Raw genomic sequence first — 21791 nt, forward strand, 5'->3', positions numbered from 1 at the left:
TCAAAAGCAACCGAATACATTCACAGGATAATCCCTGGCCTCAGTAGTCATGAACTACTTTATTCCAAAGAAACTGTCACTAATCAATAGCCCTTGAACCATGGGATATTTAAAATGGGAGGAAGAGGTGTCGTTACAATTGTCCTCTACCCTGTGCTCTTTCCTAAGAACCTTGTCATTAGTTTCCATTTGGACATTTGTATGTTGACTCTAAATCTGGTTGCATCTATCCAGCACAGTTCTGGGCTTCCTAGTACAAAAGAGGCATGAACATAACAGAGAGTCAAAGGGCCACAAAGATGAAGGGACTGGAACATCTTTCCTATGAGGAAGGGCTGAGAGAGCTGGGACGGTATAGCCTAGAAAAGAGAGATGGTTCAGGGGAGATCTTAGTTATTATATAAATACCTGAAGGGAAGGTGCAAAGAAGTTGGAGTGAGTCTCTTTCCAGTGGTGGCCAGTGACAGGACAGGAGGCAGTAGTCACAAACTGAAACGTGTGAAGGTTTACTTTGTACATCAGGAAACACTTTTGAACTGTGAGGGTGCCTGAACACTAGCATAGGTTGCCCAGAGGAGCTGTGGAGCCTCCCTCCTTGGAGATCTTCAAAAGCCACATGGATGTGGTCCTGGGCAACCTGCTTTTGGTGGCCCTGCTTGAGGCAGAGGGTTGGAACGAGTCCCCTTTTGGGACTGCGATGAGTTATTTTGTTTGAATCAGTGTGATGGTTCTGATAAGTGTGTTTTAGAGCAATTTTGAGGACCTGTTTTATACCAAGAATATTGGAGACAGGCTTTTCCTGTTCACCACAAAACGAAGATGCTCTGCATCTGCCATTGAACACTACTCTCTACTGTGCATTTCATTGCCCTGCCTTGCAGAAGAATCACAGAAAATAGCTGCATGTGCTAATTGTGAATAGAGGCTTGAAAATGTCACCGAGTGACACTTTCTTACTAGAAACTCATTTTCAGGGTGTTTTCTCCACTTCCTTCCTGGAAGGTATCCTATCTAGGGAGGTTGCCAGAGTACCTGCTTTTTCATCGTCATGGTGCACAGCATTTAAACAAGACTCAGCCTTACCTTGGTCATTCTGGCACAGCAAAGTGGATTTTCGTTTGATTTTATATATGTATGAGCATAGTGATTTAGTTGCACATCATCAAGCACGCTTGTACAAAGTTTTTTTCCTAGCAATACATACAAGAGTTTGTCTGCCTTCATCACTCTGTATGTGTATATGAAAAGGAATTGACTTATTCTTCTTTTCCATTCTACTTGGCTTTCTCAGTTGCAGTGTCAGTATTTAGCCTAGGATCTTTTTTTTTTTATTTGAAGCTTTATTATTTTGGACTCCAGATTTTAATTTTTAAGAGCTCCCTCTGTTACTCAGCCCTAGGACAAACATGTTTTTCTTCTGTGTAGCATGATTCAGCCTCTGTTATCCTTGATAATGCATTCTGACAGCTGTTGGCACTCTCTAACACAGAAGCAACAGCAGGCATGGTGTGCCTGCAAGGCAGGCCTGCCAGCCATATTAATAGGATGGACCTTGCAGGTAAAGCTGTAAGCTCAGCTGCGTACCAAGTTGAGATATTTGTGATACAGAAAGGTGGCTGATTTGAGGAGTTGCTCACGAGTGAAGCTTTTTGCTTATAATTAAAGACTTCCACAGTGGTGTGCATCCTTCAAGGTCTCTTGGCCACAGTAATGACTGGCAAAGTCTGTTTCTTCTCAAATATTAGTTCTTGTGCAAGAAATGTTAGCCCAATGATGTCCACCTGAGCTAAGTTATACTGAAGTATGTGGAAACAGCTTATGAAATAGGGACATTTTCCTGCCTCTAAACTGTTGGTTCAGTCAGCATCTATCTACACTCTCTTCAAAAGAGAGCTTCAACGCCTGGAGGACCTCAGACCTATTATTGGAGCTAAGAGGCTTAAAGGTCGGTAAGGATCTTCTCTCTTTAGTCTGCTGCCAGTCTTCAGCATGTGAAGTTTAATAGTCCTGTCAGCTAAAATATGTTCACCTCTGTTGCAGCACTAGTTAAACAGCTAGCCAAGAGACAGCAGTGCCTAAAGGTAAACTTTAGCCTTCTTGAACAGATCGTTGTCCTGGTTATGCCAAGTACTTTTTGGAATTTAAAGTTTCCTTGGCTGGTCCTTTAAGCAAATTCCTCAGTCTTGTACATGGCCACTTAGGATATCTTTAAGTCCTCTGTGCCTAGGGTGCCGTTACTTGCCAAGGCAGTGTGCCATGATTCTTTTTTCTAGGCTATTCATTATACTTTGGTCTCTTGAGTGCATTTTGTAGGCAAAGCGTAGATGGAGTGTTACACTTGCAAGGATTTGTTAGTTGTTTGTGCTTGTTTTTTTTGCTTCTGTTGCTTTTTTAAACCAAGCCCCTTTCTTTGGCTGAGGTTCTAGGGGCACAGTAAGATTTCTCATGCCAGAGGGTACAAATACATCTCAGTCCAGTTGCTTTCTCCTAGGACACGAGCTTATAAGAGCAGTGCGTGATGTTTCCTTTGACTTTAGAAAGGCCCTTGGCACAATTGCTTATAGCCTTGTTCACCAGGTGGGGTTGATGTGTAAATTAGATCAGTGGACTAAAAGGTGGAGTGGAAAACGGGTGAGACATCTGGTCTCTGATGGCTTTCAGCAGTATGAGGTGCAGTGAGCACTTGCTTACAAGTATTTGTGCTCTGGAAGAGAAGCTGTGGGATACCTGTCCTCAGAGGTCTTGCCAGCACCTGTGCTTGTACTTGTTAAATTATGTTGTGGAATAACACCTTCTGTAGGGAAAAGCTTCATCTGCGTATGGATAAAACGCTGTGCTTGTTGAAGAGGCCTTGTAACTGCTAAGGGAATTTAAAGTGAATTGAGATTACTTCATTGCCTGCAGTCTTTCTCTAGCTTAACTTCATTAGGAATAAAAAGGCCTGTAGACTTTTTCAGAGGCTCTTTTTAATGCAAGATCCCATTTCAACTTAACTGTATTGTATCTTCAGGTCATACACGTATAATCTGTCTTGATTCATTCAGGGATGAGCGTCTTTACAGCAACTACTTGCAAATAATAAAAAGTAAAGATTGGAGATGTACACCTAAGAGCTTATTTTTACACATTCTGTACTTAAAATCTGTCTCTACTTTCCTGTGACATTCCTGGGTCAGGTAACAAGAGCCTTCCAGATTAGGGCATTGTACTCAATTTGTTTTTTTTTTCCCCCCACCATAAAGTCAACAATAACAGCCAGATAAGCATCTTCTGGTTTTAAACTCTTAATTTTAACTTAAACTCTAGTTTTAACTCTAATTTTAACTGCATTATGACTTCCACCAAGATGTCACGAGTATTGTAGCCTGTAACTGTCATACTCAGTTTTTGAGATACTGCTTTTGAGGCCCTGACCTCTGTATCTCTCTCAGATGTAGTTTCAGCTTAAACTGTAGTGGTTACATTTTTTTTTCCTGAGATCTGTATTTTTTAAATTAAAAAAAAAAAAGCTTCAGATTTAAATCCAGGTCAAAGGACAGGCTCCTCAGTGATACCAGGTTCTAGAACAGCCAAGGTTCTTCTCTTGCAGAGCTGATGATCTCATGCAGTTTAGCAGAGCCTGGAGATAAAAGGGATGTCTAATTACAGTCTTCCACTGTCTAAAGGGGTTATATGGAGAAAACTAACTCAGAGGTGCTTAATGAAAGGGCAAGAATCAGGATTGCAAAAAGAAAAGTTCTGTTTGTCCATGGTAAAAATAAATAAATAAATTCTTTACCATCTAAGTGATGCAACACCACAGGAATCTCCGTCCTTGGAAGCTTTCAGAATTTAATTGAGCAAGGCTGTTGTGAACAATTTGATTTGCCTTTGGTGTCAGCCCTGCTTTGAGCAGGAGGTTGGTGTAGGGACCTCCTCACAACACAGACTTTTCCCTTATTGGAAAATAGTGAGCCATGTACAGGTTCCTCCTGACACTGCAGGTGTCACTGTAAAGGTATTTTGACCTTCTAGTTGGTACGGCTGGACACATTTTGTAACTTCTTGTATCCAGCAGAGATCCTTATGAGCTTCGTGCAAGTTCCACTGGCTCACTGAAGTCTTTTATGTAATTTTTGTATGTTGGTAGCCTATAGTAGATGCATACTCTTCACCACTTGGGCCTCCTTGCTGGTGGGGCAGCATGAGAAGCTGAAAGGTCCTTGGCTCTGGGTGAGCACTGCTCTGCAACAACCGAAATATCAGTGTGTTGTCAGCGTTGTTCTCACTCTAAATCCAAAACACAGCGCCATACCAGCTACTGTGAAGAAAAGGAGCAGGATCCTAGCTGCAGCCAGGATATGTAGTAGCCCTTAATGGCTAAACAACGACTTAAGACTCTAAACAATGTGGGGCATGTGGCAATTTGGAATGTGTGAATAGCTGTGTGTAGGAGAAAATTCGTGGTTCTTGACACAGTAATGGCCATTTTTAACAGCTGTTCGATGCATTGTAACTAAATGTTCTTGTCTCATTAATACTGTTTGATAAAGAGACATACTGTTCTTGTGTAAAATAGTGCTTTAAATCTTCTTGTTCTGCTTGTAAGTAGCTAAGACAACAGCAAAGAATGACTTTTAGCAAGGTTTATGAAGTTCTGATGGGCATAGATACCACTATCCTGAAGGGAAATGCTGGGCCTGAGTAATAGCAAGTAATCTAACTATTCAATTTGTTCTTCACTGATCTTTCTCTGAAAAGGGCTTTGGCATAATGTCTACCCAGGAAACTGATGTAGGTTTTTTTCTTTTGAGGAAGGAACATCTAAGTGTAGCTATGTAAAACTTTAAGAAAAAAAAATCTATATTGTAGGAGATGGTCAGGTTTCAGGACCAACATATAAGCACTGATAGCTTTTGTTACCTCAGTTCTACGTAGGTATCCCTGCTAACCCACAGTTAGATTGATCTGAGTTGAAACTGTAGCTTTAGGAAATTTAATTCTTATTGTGAATTTGTTTCTGCAGTTCTCAAGTGGTGCTGCTTTCATGGTTGTGACTTCAGACTATGTGGGATGCTCACTATTGAAACTCTCAAAGAGTAGAGACATATGGACTGGCAAAACGTCTGAGTGTAGAGGGAAGTTATGGACATGGTTTAAAATTGCCTAATCGATTTCCTTAAATTTATTATGATCCAGAATTTTTTTCCTTAATTTCAGAACTTCTTTACAGAATATACCATTCCCTGAGTGCAATAGCAGGCTGCTTTTGTGACACTGCCTGACAGATGTTCTCTTGTTTCTCAAGTATGCAATCGAATTCCCTTTCACTTGGAGAACTGGGATGGAAACATCTTTTTATAATATGCTTCTCTGTGTGGAAGAGATCTGGGGGGAGGTTAATGTGCCGAAGACTTAAGTTTTGTGGAGTGTGTATCTTTTGTACCTTCGAGGAGAAAGGAGATAAGTTTATTTGGAACCAACTCCTGGTTGTAATGCACAGCTTTCATATTTGCACTGTCCTGATGTCATTATTTGCTTGGTATTCCCCCAAAATCAGGAAGTATTACAAGAAATGACTTCTCTGTAGTAATTGGCTCAAGCTTAGTTCCTTGCGGGTGTCCACCTCAAACTCTGTATGAAATGCATGTTATAAAAATATAATTGTTAAAATGACTACGACTTTAGAGATGCAACTGATCATTGATTCTGCTTTTTGTTTTCCAAGGTGGAGAAAGTATGCACAGGTGATCAGATAGATGGGCTTCTTTATCCTGCTAAGAGAATATCGCCATCTGTGAAAAGTGATACAGAGCAAGAAAAGGCATCTCAGAATGTCACTTCAAAAGTGGACCCGTTGTTAAAACCAAGTATGGAGTCTGAGTCTGCCTCACTTAGTAGTGACTTCAAGCAAAAAGTTGTTAATATCCTGAAGAAGTATTCCAGTGGTCTCTGGGCTAATGCGCTTCCCAAATTGTACCAAGACACTTACCAAGCAAAATTTCCAGAAGGCATTCTAAATAACCTGGAGTTGCTCTCAGATATATGCGTTGTTGATTATGTATCTAATGTCCCCAAAAAGGCTATCCTCTACGTAAAACCCCAAAGATGCACCGATGAGAATCTGAATGTCACAGAGAAGGTCCAGACACCCGATAATGTGAAGGCCACAGCTGAACACCAGTATGAAGAATCCAAGGAGTGGTATCCAGAAAAAGTAACTGTTCCTCCTCTACTCATTCCATCAGAAGGACCTGTCTCCGTCATGGTGGTAGAATTGAACAACACTAATGAGGTTATAATTAGGCAAGTTCACACTTCAGAATCTCTTCTTTGCTTAATTTATAAATTCATGAACGCGTACTATGCAGATCTGCAGGACTTCATTTACCTGTGTTGATAATGAAACTTAAGAATTCTTTTTGTGTTTAAATAGAAGACTGCTAAACTCTGAGCTTATCAGTTCTAGTATTAGTTTGAGGATCAAAGCAGATCTGACTTTTTAGAGTAACCTTTCTGTATCACATTAGTAATATTAGAGGTAGTGTCCAGATACTGCTTTAATATCTATTAAGGTATTTTCCTTCTGTTACTACCTTGTTACTACCTAGGTGTGAGTTGTGCACGTTCAGCTTATACTGCAGTTTTGACTTTTTGAGCTTCCATCCAACAACAAATGGCTAGTGCTGCTTGGTTTGATGGTTGATCAGTCTAGCCTCAGAGAACAGTGTAAGAAACAGATGGTATCACTATGTTATGTATATGGTACTGTACTCTTTCAGGAAATAACTATACTTCATTGTTAGGATAAAAAATACCGATCCTAGAAGGATTTAAAAAATGAAAAAGCAGTAACGCTTTCTCAAATTCAACTGTTAAACAGGTTTATCTGTCACTTCAGAGCATGAATTGCATAGCTGTCTGGTAATATACTAAATTGACAGCTCTCTGTTTTTTTCCCTTTAGTTTCTGCAGTTTCAGTTTTCACTAGATAGTTTCAGACATTCTCAAGGGTCCTGATTAGGATCTAAGTAAGTACGTTTGCAGTTCACTTACAGATCCTCTCACTATGCAATTAATACACTTTTCCTCACTACTGACTGGCAGTATTCAACACCAGAGTTAAGGTTGATATTTAGATGTTCTTCTTTTCTAGCTGTCACTGATGTACTGGAACGCAAAGAACTGAACTTTCTTTGTGTCAGCCCAGGGGTTTGGTTCCCTGAAATCAGGGAACCATAACAGCTGATGACTTGTAGTGAATGAAAATCCCCGTACTTGGGGAGTTATAATGGCAACGTTCTCAAATGAAAACTTCTATCTTTGTTTCAGCTGCTAGCCCAATCCCTATTTTGTGCTTTTTCTCTGTTTCTGTAGGTCTTATAAATTCATTTTGTAACCTTTCTACCAGCATGGCATTTTGCTGTATATGTGGAGTAACATATCTTAGCTTTCTGATCTGTCATTTTAGGGGCGTTTCCAGTAATTGGTTTGGAAAAACTGTTCCTGATGAATATTCACTCTCTGTGGTTTGGCTCCGGTTACAAGGTTTCCAGAACTGTGCTTTTTTTTTTTTTTTTTTCCTGGAATTAATGATCTATTTGGTTGGATTCATAGCGTGACTTGCATTTGGCTTAATGCTTGTTGGTCCGATGGTTTTGCTTTTCTTATGAAGAGTATGAGATGTCCTCCGCTAATTCAGACTGGTACTCTTTCATTTGTTTTTTGGGACATGATGAAAGAAAAGAGGACTTTTTTTCAGGAGGCAGTTAAGGATGTTTGAAGACTGAATGTTAGAGCAGCTTTTCTGAGCAAGTCTTTACAGGTCACCCACATAAATTGTTCTGTAAGTGATGCCATCTCTGCCTCCTTCTTTCATGGAAAGCATACTTCTAAATGACTGCTTGATTACAGAAGTGGAACACAAATCAGGCCTGAATGGGCCTGAGGGGGATTGTAGGCCAACCTGCTGCACAAGGCAGGGTCAACCCTGAGGTCAGACGAGGTTGATCAGGGCTTAGCCAGTTAGGTGTTGAAGATCTTCCTAGGATGGGGACTGCATGACCTTTCTGGGCAGCGTGCCCCTCTGCTCAGCTGCCTCGTGGGGGGAGTTTGTTCCTTTCATGTGTTTTGACCCTCTCCTGCTTCAAAGCATGACCATTGCCTCTTGTCTTCCCACCAGAGCCACCGAAGGACATCGTTCTGTCTTTGTGGTGAGTTCCTGGAGCAGCACGCTGAGCTCCCACTGAGGCCATCTCTTCTCCGAGCTGAGCAGCACAGTTCTCGCAGCCTTTCCTCACCTGGCAGGTCTTCTAGCCCCCAGCTGTCTTGATGATGTCTTAGCTGACACAATGTTTCAGATGTGATCTACTGAATACCAAGTAGAGGAGGATATTCACTTTCTTCCCCTGGCTGGCTTTGTTTCTCTTCATACAGCCAGGATGTTTGCCAGAGTCTCTGCTAGCCAGGCACGCTGCTGGTTTGCACTCTGCTTGCATCTGCCTAGACCTTTTTCTGCGGTTCTTCTCAGCAGCTGGTCTGTCCCCTCCATTTGGCACAGTTTTTTCCTTCCCAGGTGCCATAAGTGATGCTAATCCTTGTTAAACACCATGACCTTCCTGGCAGCCTGTTCCTCACCCCATCCAGGTCTCTGTGAATGGCAGACCTGCCCTGAAGCTGTGACACCCATTTGTTGTCACCTGCAAACTGAAGCAAGCAGTCCCTTACCTCCTACAGGTCACTGATAAGTTAGGACAAGTTTTGGCAGAGGTCTGTGAAGTGCTCCATTTGTCTCTGGCCCCCCAGATAAAACATAACCCATTAACCTCTGCCCTCTGAGCTCTCCACCAGGATGTTTTTAAATCCATCCACAGTTCAGCACTGCAGTTTCTGAACCTGGATGCCAGCATGTTGTGGGAGACTGTGTCAAAAGCCTTGCCAACACTGAGGTAAATGACATCCACTGCTCTCCCCACTTCACACAAATGCAGCCATCACAGAAGGCACTGAAGTTGATCAGACGTGATTTATTTTTGCCAAATCCATATTGGTTTTCTTCATCACAGTCTTCATTTGCTCAGAAATGTGTTTCAGAAGGACATGATAAACAGTTTTTCCAGGGACCAAAGTGAGTCGTGCTTGCCTGGAGTTCCCTAGATTATATTTTTTGTGGTCTTTTCTGAGGATAAGTGCAATATTTGACACTGTCATTGGCGTCTTTACCCATTCTCCATGAACTTTTGAAGTTTCTGCTTCAGAACACTAAATCATGCAGCCTTCCTGTTGCTGCAGGTTTATTGGCCTAGGTGAGAGAAAGGAACTCGGCTCTAGCCAGGAGGTAATATTTTTGTCTCTCTTAAGAATGAGCAATATAGTAAATCTCTGGTAATAGGTGTACTCTGAATAATTGCCTTAATCATTTCATTTAATTAGCCTGTCTGTAGGGAATAACGTAGAATGCCCTAAGTCCCGCAGGTTAGTTAAGCTGCTGTGTGACACTGAGCTGAGTCTGCTTTTGTTAAACTTCCTCTACAGTGGCAGTTCTCAAATTTTGGATGGTGTATTTTGGACAATATTGAATAATAAAAGTTTCTCAGCTTGTCAGCTCTGCGTAGGTACCTGGCAGTGATCAGTGGCTTCTTGGCCTCAGGTGCAGTGTGCTGAGAGATGCATACGCTTCATGGGCAAGGTCTTTAATCTTCAAGATGAAACTGGACTTGAAGGGGAAATATTTCTGCCATAGCAAGAAAATATTCCTGCAAGATATAAGAAAGAAACAATGCGTGGGCTCGCCTTCGCTGTGTGTGTAGTAACAGTCACTCCCATGTGATTTGTGCAAGCACTGTGCAGTGGCTATGGGTTGCTGTGTTTCTTCTGTCTTGGGGATGGAGCAATATGTCTTTATACTTTCTTGGTATGTGATTAGTTGTTGCTTAGCTGAAACCTTTCTACTGCAGTGCTACTTAAGATGAAACTGGAAGGTTTGGTGCTATTTTGAGACCTGGTACAATTCTTCAAGGATTTTCTTGTCAATGAAAGAGAGGTGATTGAAGCTCTCGTAGGTGCTCTGTGTACATCTACAGCTGTGATTGGAGAGATGTTATGCTGGATGTGACACCTGGCTTCTCACAAGAAATAATTAACTCACTTTTTATTCTCAGTTATTTTGAGTTTCTGTGCTGTGGTGTGGGAAACTTTTCCCTTTTTTACCTTTTTGAATAGAAAACTTCATAGCTTGTTCTGCTATAGAAGAATACAACCCTCTGTTCCTTCCACAGTGGAGCATCAGGCTTTCTTTACTTGGCCCACGAAGCAGTTCCAGTTGAGACTAGCAACAATGCTGTGCGCACTCTAGTCTGGCCACGTGTATATAACACCTTTTTTGAGGTCATTTTCCAAGATTTGTTTCTAAAGAATATGAAAAATAACTTTCCAGTTGGCTTTTAACAGCCAAAATCTTCCTCAGTAGGATCCTTACCTGTTACCAGAAAAACATGAGGCAGGAAGTTTTGAATGATTTTTCTACTTCGTGTTACTCCTCCTGTCCTTTAAATATCCGTATGAAACCGATGCAAGAAGTGAACTTCTAGGCCTTGTATACCTGCTTGTGTTGCTGCACTCCATGTCCACCGTGGAGGAGTTGAGTGTTTACATAGAGGCGAGGTGGCTGTCAGTCTGAAAAGCAGCGTTTAATTGAACGGGAGGGTAGCAGAGAAATCCCCATTTTCCTGAAGACAGCCTGGAATGCGATCAGGTTTAACTTTAGCACACTGGGCCACCTTTGTTATAATGCTACTGTACAGTGCCTGCCCTAATCCTGTGCATAAGGCAGACCTTTGAGATAAACCTGGCTTGTTATAGGGTGATACAGCAAACTGTGTGGTAGAAATTAGTGGCATTAGTCATTCTAGGAACAACTTTTAATGTAATTAAAGCAGTAGCTGCTAATACAAGTATGAAAGTAGATTTTCCTTCTGTGCTAAGCTGACTTGTTTCTGAAGTTATTCACAATTTCCCATTTGTAGTTTTCAGTAAATTAAGAAGATTCACACAACTCAGATTACTTCAGTGTAAAACATTAGGTTGGCAGCCTACTAGCAGGCTTGTTTGGAAGGCCAGGAGTAAATAGCACATAGTTTGAGAAGGATCTGTAAAACTATTTTAGATGCCTTGTGCTTTGACTGACATTAGTGAAAAGCTGATAAACTGGTGTTTGCTGAGGACTGAGTAACTTCAGCGATGTCATATGTTACATGTTAAGAAACTGGTATGTCATATCAGTTTTTTTTTTTGTTTTTTTTTTTTAACACCTCATCCCAGATATTTTGCTCTTGTAGACAGGTTCCTCTGCATGGTTATACATGGTAATAATTATGTAAGATCTCTTACTAAAGGTCTAATTGAGCATGTTAGATTCTACAGTGCTGGACCACATTTAACTATGAACAGTAGTACTACATTTTGTCAGTTACTACTCTTCTATAGCCCTGCCAGTGGAAAAGAGTCTTGATACCAATGTCCTTATATATGAATAAATTATGGATATATACATATTTTACGTATAAAGGTTCTTGGGTTCTTATTCAGCTTGAATTGATCTAACTCCTGTGTGCGTGTTTTGTTTTTGTTTGTCTGTCTGCTTGGTTGTTTTTATTGAAACACTGTAGGTACGTGGGGAAAGATTATTCTTACGCCCAGGAACAAATGGAAGATGACATGAGAGCTTACTATAGTCAGAACTGCGCGGTGTTACAAGTCCAGTCTCTGAGTGTTGGGCAGCTTGTTGTTGTACACACTGAAGATGAGGCCTGGCTGCGTGCTCGGATAACTTCTGTGGAAGACAAGAAAATAAAGGCAAGCAGTTATTTGTTTTGTCACTCTGTGAAAGATTTGAAATGTTTTCTTGTTTTTTTTTTTTGTTGTTTTTTTTTTTAAGGTACACAGTCAATTCCCAAGCATGGTGCACTGCTAGCATTGTCTCCTTTCCCAACCTGAAGTACTTCTCTTTTCAGTTATAGGAAAGGAGAAGTTAAGACTTTTAAAGTCTTTCTTTCAAGTTGTGTGATTGTCAAAAATAAATGGTCTTTCAGTGTTGTTTTTTTTTTCCACAGGTATTTTGGATTTTGTGGAAGTTTGGGATTTTATACAGGGCTGGGCACTAAAGCACCTTAGTGCTGAAAATTTACCTTTGGTAGTAATGGGAGGAATGGGTATGGTGGTGCTACTTGGAATGGGGAAGGAGAAAATTCAATAGCTAATAGGTTTCAGATCTTGCTTGAAGTGTTGTACTGAAGTATCTATCATGTGCATTAATTAGCAAGACAGTGAGAAGGATATACTTGTGCTTAAACTTCCCTGTCAGACAAGTCTGGTATCCTGGGAGTTGCATCTGGTGTGCACGTTAATTAAACCCCTCTGAGGTTATTTAACTCCTCTGTTAAATGTTTCCTGAGCCAAGGGGATGTTTCTTGACATCCACAGAGAAATTAGACTGCATAATTGAACTAATTGAACTGTAAGAACAGTTTCAGATTTTCCAGTTATTTCTTGCTTCGTCAAACGTTAATGATAACTTTTTAAATTTCTTCCCATAGTTGGGTGATTTTTTTTACCCAGATCTCCTTAACATACTTATAAAATCGATCCATTTCATAAATTTTTAAATAATGCATGAGATAGACTGAGTTTTTCTGAAAGTGTGATAACCTTCAGCTAGAACTTGAAGGAACAGGTTGTCACAGAACTCAGTTTTGTGAAAGATTACATTGGCTTCAGAGAAAAATAGCAAGCTTGCCTCTGTTTTTTGTCTAGGCAGAGCTAGCAGCCAAAAGAAGACTACTGCTACATTGCAGCATTTGCTTGCTGATCATCCACCACTGCTCAGACTCCCTATGGAAAGTTTGTTGTGCAGATATTTTGCATGATAGAGTTTAGAAAGAAGTTGTAAAAAGCCCTATGTAAGCTTGCTTTCTTTCACCTTAGTTCTGATTACCTACTGCCAACCAACACTTTTACTACTGACTTCCTGCAGTGTTTGTGGTATTTGTGTCAAAGTTACTGGAAATATAACTCCAAATAGTCCTCTTAAGGCTGTAGAACAAAATACAAAACACACTATGGCACTTACATAGTACTTGAGTCTTCAACACTTTGAAAACTCTAAAATTGCCACTTTATTATCTTTGTTCATGTGGTTGAAGTTAATATGCTGAGTCCTTCCAGCACTGTTTCTATGAAGAGTTGAGATTGTGTTAGAGAGGATGGTTTTACATAAATCTTGAGAAGAAAACCTACCTTGAAAGCTCTGAATATTTAAGTAGTGAAATAAACATTAGAGTAATGGTGCTATGTAGCTATATCACTATAATTAGCAAAAAATGCAATGCCTGTTTAATGGATGCACAGAGAATGTGGTAGCTGAATACATTTTCCCTAGTCTCAGGAATGTGTATTTAAAGTTCTATTAATGATCTTATGCTTTTATCTCACTTTCCCTTACCAGGTGTACTATGTTGACCATGGCTTCAGTGAAGTTATTGAAAGCAACAGTGTGTACAAACTACACAAGCAGTTCTGTTCACTTCCATTTCAAGTTGCAAAATGTAAACTGGCAGGTAAGAGAAGGCCGGTGCTGTCTATACAGCTTGCTGTTGCATGACTTACAGATTGAACCATCTCAGTTTGGGAATTCTGATCCTTGTTTGGAATAACTATGTGTGTTAGATTCTGCCCAAGATAGTCAGTGTAAGCAGACACAGGTGTGTGTGGACAGCAGGATGTCAAGAAGAGTTTTATAAAGAAACCTTGATATCAGAAGACCCCAGTGTCTCTAATAGAGCTTAGTTGTTTCTACACTTAGCTTGGATGTGTTTGTTCCTTTAATACGTGCATGTCTAAAGAAATAAAAGTAAAACACTTCCTGTTGTGTGAAGCATATACTAGCATGACTCCTTTTTCCACAAATGAGACCTAATGTGATCATTCAGTTATTTTAAAGTGATCCTTCCCCTTTTAGCACTCTCAGGCTTCCTAGACTGTGCTGGAAATTTAATTTCCTAAAACTGGTGGGCATTTCTAACTTCTAAGATGTTAGTTTTAAGATTCTAAAATGTTCTAAGAACATTTTATTTTAAATATTTCAAATTGACAAGGATAAACTTTTATTTGAATGCAGTTCCTTTTTTGTCTGCATATTTGCCTTGATTCTTTCTGAAGAGGATTTTTTTCTCCTCTTTACTATGTCTTTGTGTTAAAAAAGGAGACAGTAGAACGCAAAGTGAGATGCAATACAACCTTCCAACTACATCCTGATTCTTGGAAAGGTTCCTGTTGTAAATACACGTTTATTATATTTCCCTTCATTAAAGTAATACATAAAAAGTATGGTGTGTCTTACAGGGCTGGAAGTCTTCTGTGATGATCCTGCCCTAGTAAAGGCTGTAGAATTGCAGGCATGCTCCAAGATACTTGCTGTGGAAATACTGGAAAGGAGTGATATTCCTCTTTTTGTTCTCTATGACACTTCTGGAGAAGATGACATCAACATTAATGCTACTTGTCTGAAGGCCTTGTATGACAAATCCTTTGAACTGCACCTACAGGTACCATCTGCTTCTTCCCTTTTTAATTCATTAAAAAGCATTGACCACAGAAGTCTTAGATGGACAAAAAACAGTACTCACAAATGTGCTAACTTTCTGTGTGTGTGTGTGTGTGTCCCCTTTCTTGTCAAAATCTGACTGTTCCAGGTAGATGCACTATATACAAATGTCAGAGTAACCAGTGTTCTCTCAGATGGAAGTCTGTATTGCCAACTGCCGTCTAAAGGCTTGTCTAGGCTTTCTGAAATCTTGCAGAAGATAGAAGACCACTTCCTTCACAAGGTAGGTCTGTGATGAGGGAGAAGTCAAGTCATGTGGCCTTTTCAGTGCACCAGTCCTTTTCTTTGTACAAAAGTTCAGATTTCTGAGACATGTGAACACTTAAAAAGGCTGAAAAACCTGTTCCTAGTCTTTATGCATGCAGTTTTCAGGGTGAAAATGTTTTCTGATACTCTTTTGTTCAAATGCTGTCTCTTAGGATTCAATAACTACTTCTAACTTCTCTTGAATAGTTAAAACAGTACCAAAATGGCTCATAATGGGAAGCTTCCTGTAGAAACTGCTCTAGGTTGATAGAAAACCTGTGGATGTTCTGCCATACTTTTTTTTTTTTCTGGAATATTTATTTATGTGATGGAGTTGAGGTGTATGAATAGCCTGACCTATAGCACGCTCTTTGCAAAGTGACCATAAAAGCAGCGTGACCAAGGTCTGTTCTTTTTAGCCTGGCTTCCTTCAATATTCAACAGCCTTGACCTGATGTGCTTGCATATATTGTCTTCGTATCCTTAGCTTTTAAATGTTGTCTAATTTCAATCAGAACTGATGCATAGAAGACATTTTCAAAAGAATTAAGTTGCTTTAAAGTAGCCATATGATAGAGGTCTAATATCTCATCTACCTTTTACACACATGTACAACAACCCTTACTATAGTCAAGATTTTATATGAAAGAAAAAATGTTTAGAGAATTGAATTTGTTCAACGTCCAGCTGAAACATGAGAGAATCAAATCATGAAATGCAGATCCTTGAAAAGTAAGACTCTGTTAGAATTACTGCTTGTAAAACTAACTTTTAAGAGGTTTTTTTTTTTTTTTTTAGAAGTTGAGCTTTAGGCCTGTTCTGGACCACACTCCATTTGGAAGTACTTTATATTGTATAAGTACTTTGTATGTCTTGGTTATCAAGATTCAGTTTCAAGTAAGCTGAACACTGAAGGAAAGAGTGTGAGATATACCCTGAAAGGTTTAGCTACATAAAGGCAGACAACTGTCCAGATTTGCTGGACAGTGTGTTAGGGTTTCGTTGCTATCAAAGACGGACCTTGACTTTACAGTTTCTCATGAGGTTTTTTGTTTTGCCTGCGAATTTACTCACAGTAAGGTGTTTATGGGTCTCCAACGGGAACCTCTTCATGCTTTTTGCAATGTTTCTAGTGTCTTCTAACACTGGTTAGGATCATCGCAGTGAATGTCAGCCCTATGAGGCTTTGAGTCCGTGTTAAATGTAGTTTAGAATACACGAGAGGAAATTCTTCAGTTATCTATCACAGTTCCACAGTGCTGTTGCTTTTCAGAACATTAAAGTTAGTGGTCAGTGATCTTTATATTCTGTGCTTCCAAAGGTATTTTTCCTGGTAATTCATATTCTCTTGGTTCCACAGCTCAGAATTAAAGCTTTATTAATGGGGCAAGCATAAAATAATGTTACAGAAAATGTTTCTGAGGATGGAAAGAAACTCTTTTTGAGACAGCTCTGTTGCTTCTCAGAACTGTTTAGTCTATTTGTAGCATTTGAAATGTCTCGTTAAGTATCAGCTAGTAATGATTCTGTGCATTTTAATTTTTGGTTTTTGCATTTGCAGCAGACATCAGAGTTTAATGTATCACTGCCTTTCTGTGGGAAAATCTGCTTGTTACCTTGCAAAGGAAAATGGGCACGTGTAGAGGTAAGAAGCTTTCAAAGAACAGCAACAGTTTTCCCACATAGAAAAGGCTCTTCAGCTAAATCTGAATTCTTACTTTCCTTGAAACATTTTACAGTGTATGCTTCACTGTTGTGTTTTTAACCTTAAAATGATTGTCTTCCTGTCTTATTTCAGATAACAATCATTCACAGTAGACGGGCTCTTGGTATATGCTTTGTGGACACTGGAACAGTTGCAACTGTAGAAGCTTCAGACCTAAGAGAAATCCCACCACAATTCCTGAAAGAAGTAATTGCAATACCTCCTCAGGTATAAAGACAAGTTAAAGGTGACCTATACTAGATCTCTTGATAGTGGTGCTTCTTCTAGGTTTATGCTATGATTTTTTTGTTTTGTTTCATCGTGTTCAACAATGGAGTGCATTTCATTATGCACCTCTGCCTGAAATAACTTGTAATGTAGTCCCACTGACAGGATGCTGTGGTAATAGTGAACTAGTAATGATAAGGTTTTGCATGACCCTCTGTCTATTTCTGTTTGTCATATATTATTGAATCTATGACAATTAATGAATTTTCTGAGAATGGCAACTTGTGGACTAGTTTCCATGTTTTTATATGCTTCTGTTCTTAGGCTGTAACATGCTGCCTAGCAGATCTGCCTCCCAACACTGGCATGTGGACTCCAGATGCTGTACTGTGGCTGAGAGATAAAGTAACAAGTTGTCCTGAATTTAGCATGAAGGTAAATAGTCAAAATGCCTGTATGACCTTAAATCCATAGGCCTGTGGAAAAAAACACTGAAAGAACAACTTTGAAAACTTGACCATTCATCAGAATTTATTTCTGTTATGAAGTTTAAAAGTTTGTAGCCATCTCTTAGACATAAGTGCAATACAAAGTCCCTTTCTTATGATGTTTGACATAAGAATATTTGGCTCGTTAGCAGTTTCTCTTTTTCCTCTGAAGAATTTTAGCAGCTGATTGCCTTTCTCATTTTCCTGTGCCAGTCCAGATATGGAGCTAGAGTTATTTTATGAACTGTTAAGAAAGAAACAGTTGTTTGTGTTTTACCACATAAATGTTCCATAGATCTTAAACGATTTTTATGCCTCTTAAGTGAGAATAACCTTTTTTCATTCTGGTTTTTGAAAGCGGTTTTAGTTTTCATTTGTTGTTTTTTCTAATCCAGTGTGACTTAGTATTTGCTATCATTTAATTAAGGGTTTCGGTTATATTTGAGATAAAATTATTTCCATTGGCAATGTTTCCTTTCCGGTTTAGTTTAGCCACCGTTATAAAGGAAATCTTTTTGCTATCTGGAAGCTAGACAAAGCTGATTTCCTCTTAAAAATCTGATTCCAAGTACTGACAGAGCACTTGGAAAGCATGTTTTGTAGTTTTTTTGATCTTTTTGCTTCTTTTAACCCAGGAGGCTGTGCAGTTAAAACATAGCTCATGTAGTCTTGGACTTGTGACTGTTGCAACTGCCTTTTCTAAACGTCCTTTTCAAGATAATTTGAGTTTGATATTAGTTTTTATTTGATTATATAATAGAAGAAACACAAATGATTTAATTTTGGAAAGTTTTGATTTGTCTTCCGTTTGCTGCCTATAAGTAGCAATATCCTTTGCAGATTATTAGAGGAAAGATAGAAAAATCGACAGAGGAAGCTGTAAACAAATGTTATGTACTATGTCATATGAATATTTCAGTGCTTTATTATCAATAATGCTAGTTGCTGCCAATGATATATGCACTTAAATAAGATATTTTTTATGCCAGTGCTTGGAAATTATACATGATACAAACCTAGAAGTTTTTTTCACCTTTTTTTCATTCCATTCTTAATGTACTAGGTTTCACCTCCCATAATGACAGGAAGAGATTTCTGAAGGATTGAGTGTTAATATTTGATAGCATTACTTAATTGTTCAGAATTGTATGGCTAATTTATAGTTGTGGCTAATGTCTTCCAGAAAACTGCAATCGTACATGCTTGTGCCAAGCAATATTGAGATTGAACCAGTTGGGCAGAACAAAACTTGATTCAAACTTTGTATATGCTTTACATTAGTGGAATAAATATTAATGCTATTTTTAGCACCTGTGATTGGCTTACTATCCAACAATTTCATTAACTTATTTGAGAGAATCTTGAAAATACTTCACAGGAGTAAACTGTTGCTGCTTTTCTGTTAAGGCTTTAGTCTGTTGTTCAACACCAGATGTGCATTTAATAGTTGATAACTGAAAATTAAACTGCACTTTCTTTCTAAAGGTGGTTAAACAGGATGCTGCAAAGGGAATTGCACACGTTTACTTGTTTGCTCCAGAGAATTTCCCTGACGTGGATCGTAGTGTCAATCGTCAGATTGTAAACGCAGACCTGTGGAAGCATCAGAAAGATGTTTTCTTGAGCGTTATGCCCAGGGGGACCACCTCCACCAAAGTGACAGGTGATACAGTTTCAGCACTGCAGTTAAATCGGGGAAGGCTAGAGAAGAGTTTTTCTGATTCAGCTGAGCCTGCTGTGGAGCCCAGTAGTGCCGTGTCTGCCAGTGATATGCCTCCACCCCTACCCTTGTCAAAGGTTGGTGGGCTCATGGATGTCTATGTCTCAGTGGCATGCCATCCAGGTCATTTTGTTGTCCAGCCTTGGAAAGAGCTACACAACCTGGAAGCCCTAATGGAAGAAATGATCTTGTACTACAGCATGGCTGAAGAGAGACCTGTGAACATTGAAAAAAACAAGTTGTATGCAGCTAAAATTGAAAATCAGTAAGTACATACTTAGATTAAGAATCTCTGAAGGCAAGCTTTTACATACAGCAGTACTTAAATCTTAGTAAATCATCGTGCATAGCTGTTCTGGAGTTAGTGACAGAATTACACATTTTTCTTTAAAGCTTGGCCTTGTTGCAATTTTTGGGGGAAATGCTTTGTCTGCATTGTTAGCAAGGTGGCAGATCTCTGGCTATAGCTGAGAGATCAAGGGAGTAAATGAGGTTGCAGTCTCGTCACGTTTCCAGATAGTTGTTCAAAGGACTTCATTCAGATAATACCAGATCTGGGAAGCTTGAGACACGTTGGTTAAAATCTTTCAGTCATGTATTGCTTTTCTGGTGCCCTGACAGTGGATGAATATAAATCGTGTTTATTCTTGTTCTTCCTCTTTTCAGTTGGTACAGGGTGATAATAAAAGGAATCCTTAGAAATGGGTTTCTGTCAGTGTACGAGCTGGACTATGGTAAACATGAGCTTGTCAGCATAGAGAAGGTACAGCCACTCCTGGATAAATTCAGAAAGCTACCTTTCCAAGCTATAAGAGCTCAGCTTGCAGGTAGGTGGTAATCATTTGCTCTTCTTTTTATTTATTTTAAGTCTTACATCAGTGAGGATACCAAATGTCTATAAATGTAAACGGGACAAAGCTGAATGTTAGTGACTTTTTTTTCTAGAGTAAACATGCACCTGCTTGCAAAAACATGCTCAGTGCATGCATGCTTATGCTATCAAAGTAGATCTCCTTTTCTTTACGTAGGTGTTGATGGTTTGGTTTTCCTATCTATTTAATGGAGCACTTTTAGCACGTATAAAACTGAAGATTGCTTAAATTCTAACAGCAGCTGTTTCTTATAAATATTTACCATTTAATGTGTGTGGTGGCTAATATGCAAAGGACCCAGGGAAATCAAATCCAAATGGTTTTTGGATCTTTAAGCGTAACCTGTTATGAAGTGTGGAAGCTATAATAAATCTGTTGATAGGAACTGATGTTCTAATTATTGTAGTTTACATAAAGTTAGGGGCAAGATGCTGAGTTTCTGGAGATGTTAGTCTTTCACATCTTGTCCGTATTGTAACTTACTGTTTTCTAGTAAATATTTGGAACTCAAAATTGCCTGAAATACATTGGTTTTCACAAACTAACTCCATGGGGAGGGTGGGGGCTTTCATCAAACTTAAGTAAGATTAATTTAATTGTGGGCATACAGGGTATGCATACATCTAAAAAAAAAATAAATAAAGTTACAACTTGTTCCCTCCTTTAATGTATTTTCCTTCCTGTTCAAATTTATTTCATTTTGGCATTGCTTTCAGATTTATGTCTCTTCTCTGTTTGGTAAACTTAGACTTGGTTAGCTTAGACTTCAATTACAGAATACACTTGCTTGAAATGACAGACCAGTTGGTGCTCTGTTGGTTGCTTTCTGTGGATCTGCCTTCCAGCATAGCCTCAGTGTGACCCTGGGGACTGCTTTAGACAGGTCAAGTTGGATGTGTTCCCACTAGGCTGGGGTCCTAGGAGGTCAGTGCTGAAATGAAGCTGATTTCTAGCTCTGTCTGTGTACTGGGGTAGTACAGGGTCTTGCCAAGAGAGCCTGCAAGTCATCAATTCTTCCTGCTTCACAGAATCCTGAGTAGCTAGCTGAGCTGGCTTCTGAGCTGCCACATACAGTTGGAGCAGGCCAGCTAGGCCCAGAAGACAGATAACTGTCTTTTTCCTATTCTTCCACTTTTTTCTTCCCTTTTTGTCTTACCTGTTGTCTTTCAGACTCTGGTCTGTTTTCTTGTTCAATTCTATTTGCTTACCAACCTGGCTTTCTTTCTGTAACCTGTTAGGATTGACAGGTCTGTGGTGTCCTGTCCTGTTAGCAAGCTGCTGATAATAGTAGAAGCAGTGTTGCCACTTCTCTGTTTTGTTTCCTTTATCTGTAACTTACTGCTTGGGAATTTGCAACATTTTAAGTCCTTTGTGCCTAGATGCTCTACACCAGCAGTGGTCTGGGGAGACTGAATTCCTAGTCTGCAGGAGCTGCTTCTTCCTTGGTGGTTCACAGCCGTATCCAAACCCTGTTTGGATTCTAGCATCATGTCCCTGAGCAGGCCCACCTCTGTGGGATGCCAATCTCAAAAAACAGCAGGAGTTGTGAGACATTGAGGAATCATTTCTATTTACTTCTTCTCTCTGCAGGTCTAGTTTGGGATTTGAAAGCTTGGCAGATTTTTTAGTTGCTAATGCTCTTTTGAGATGAAGAAAATCTAAATCAAGGCTACTGCTTCAGCATCCTCAGGCAGAATACAAATCACTAGTTTTTTCTGAAAAGATCTTTAGTTTCCTTCTTGTCTAGGTAACATGGCTTGGTCATACATCACAGCTACTATACTTGGAAAAACTCAGTGAGTCAGTGCGTTTGCCTTTCACTTTTGTGAAGCTATCTGTAGATTTAGACTTTAAGAAAAAAATAAATGTTCTAGCCTCTGCAATAATTAACATT

At 39.4% G+C, this 21791-nt stretch overlaps 1 protein-coding gene across 3 annotated transcripts in view; it reads left to right on the plus strand.

Annotated features, from left to right (window-relative positions):
- TDRD7 (tudor domain containing 7) overlaps positions 1–21791 on the plus strand; it is a 37890-nt gene that overhangs the window by 15454 nt on the left and 645 nt on the right. For 2 of the 3 annotated variants that reach the window (XM_084305424.1, XM_084305426.1), the window contains 10 exons: positions 5708–6285; positions 11646–11832; positions 13481–13592; positions 14377–14579; positions 14727–14861; positions 16446–16529; positions 16683–16817; positions 17142–17252; positions 18791–19290; positions 19692–19852. In XM_084305424.1, coding sequence (XP_084161550.1) covers positions 5708–6285; positions 11646–11832; positions 13481–13592; positions 14377–14579; positions 14727–14861; positions 16446–16529; positions 16683–16817; positions 17142–17252; positions 18791–19290; positions 19692–19852 — 2206 coding nt within the window. The remainder of the gene's footprint in view (positions 1–5707; positions 6286–11645; positions 11833–13480; positions 13593–14376; positions 14580–14726; positions 14862–16445; positions 16530–16682; positions 16818–17141; positions 17253–18790; positions 19291–19691; positions 19853–21791) is intronic. The other variant, XM_084305425.1, reaches the window with a different exon arrangement.

The sequence above is a fragment of the Netta rufina genome, assembly GCF_964035555.1.
Source record: "Netta rufina genome assembly, chromosome: Z".
NCBI classification, from domain to species: Eukaryota; Metazoa; Chordata; class Aves; order Anseriformes; family Anatidae; genus Netta; species Netta rufina.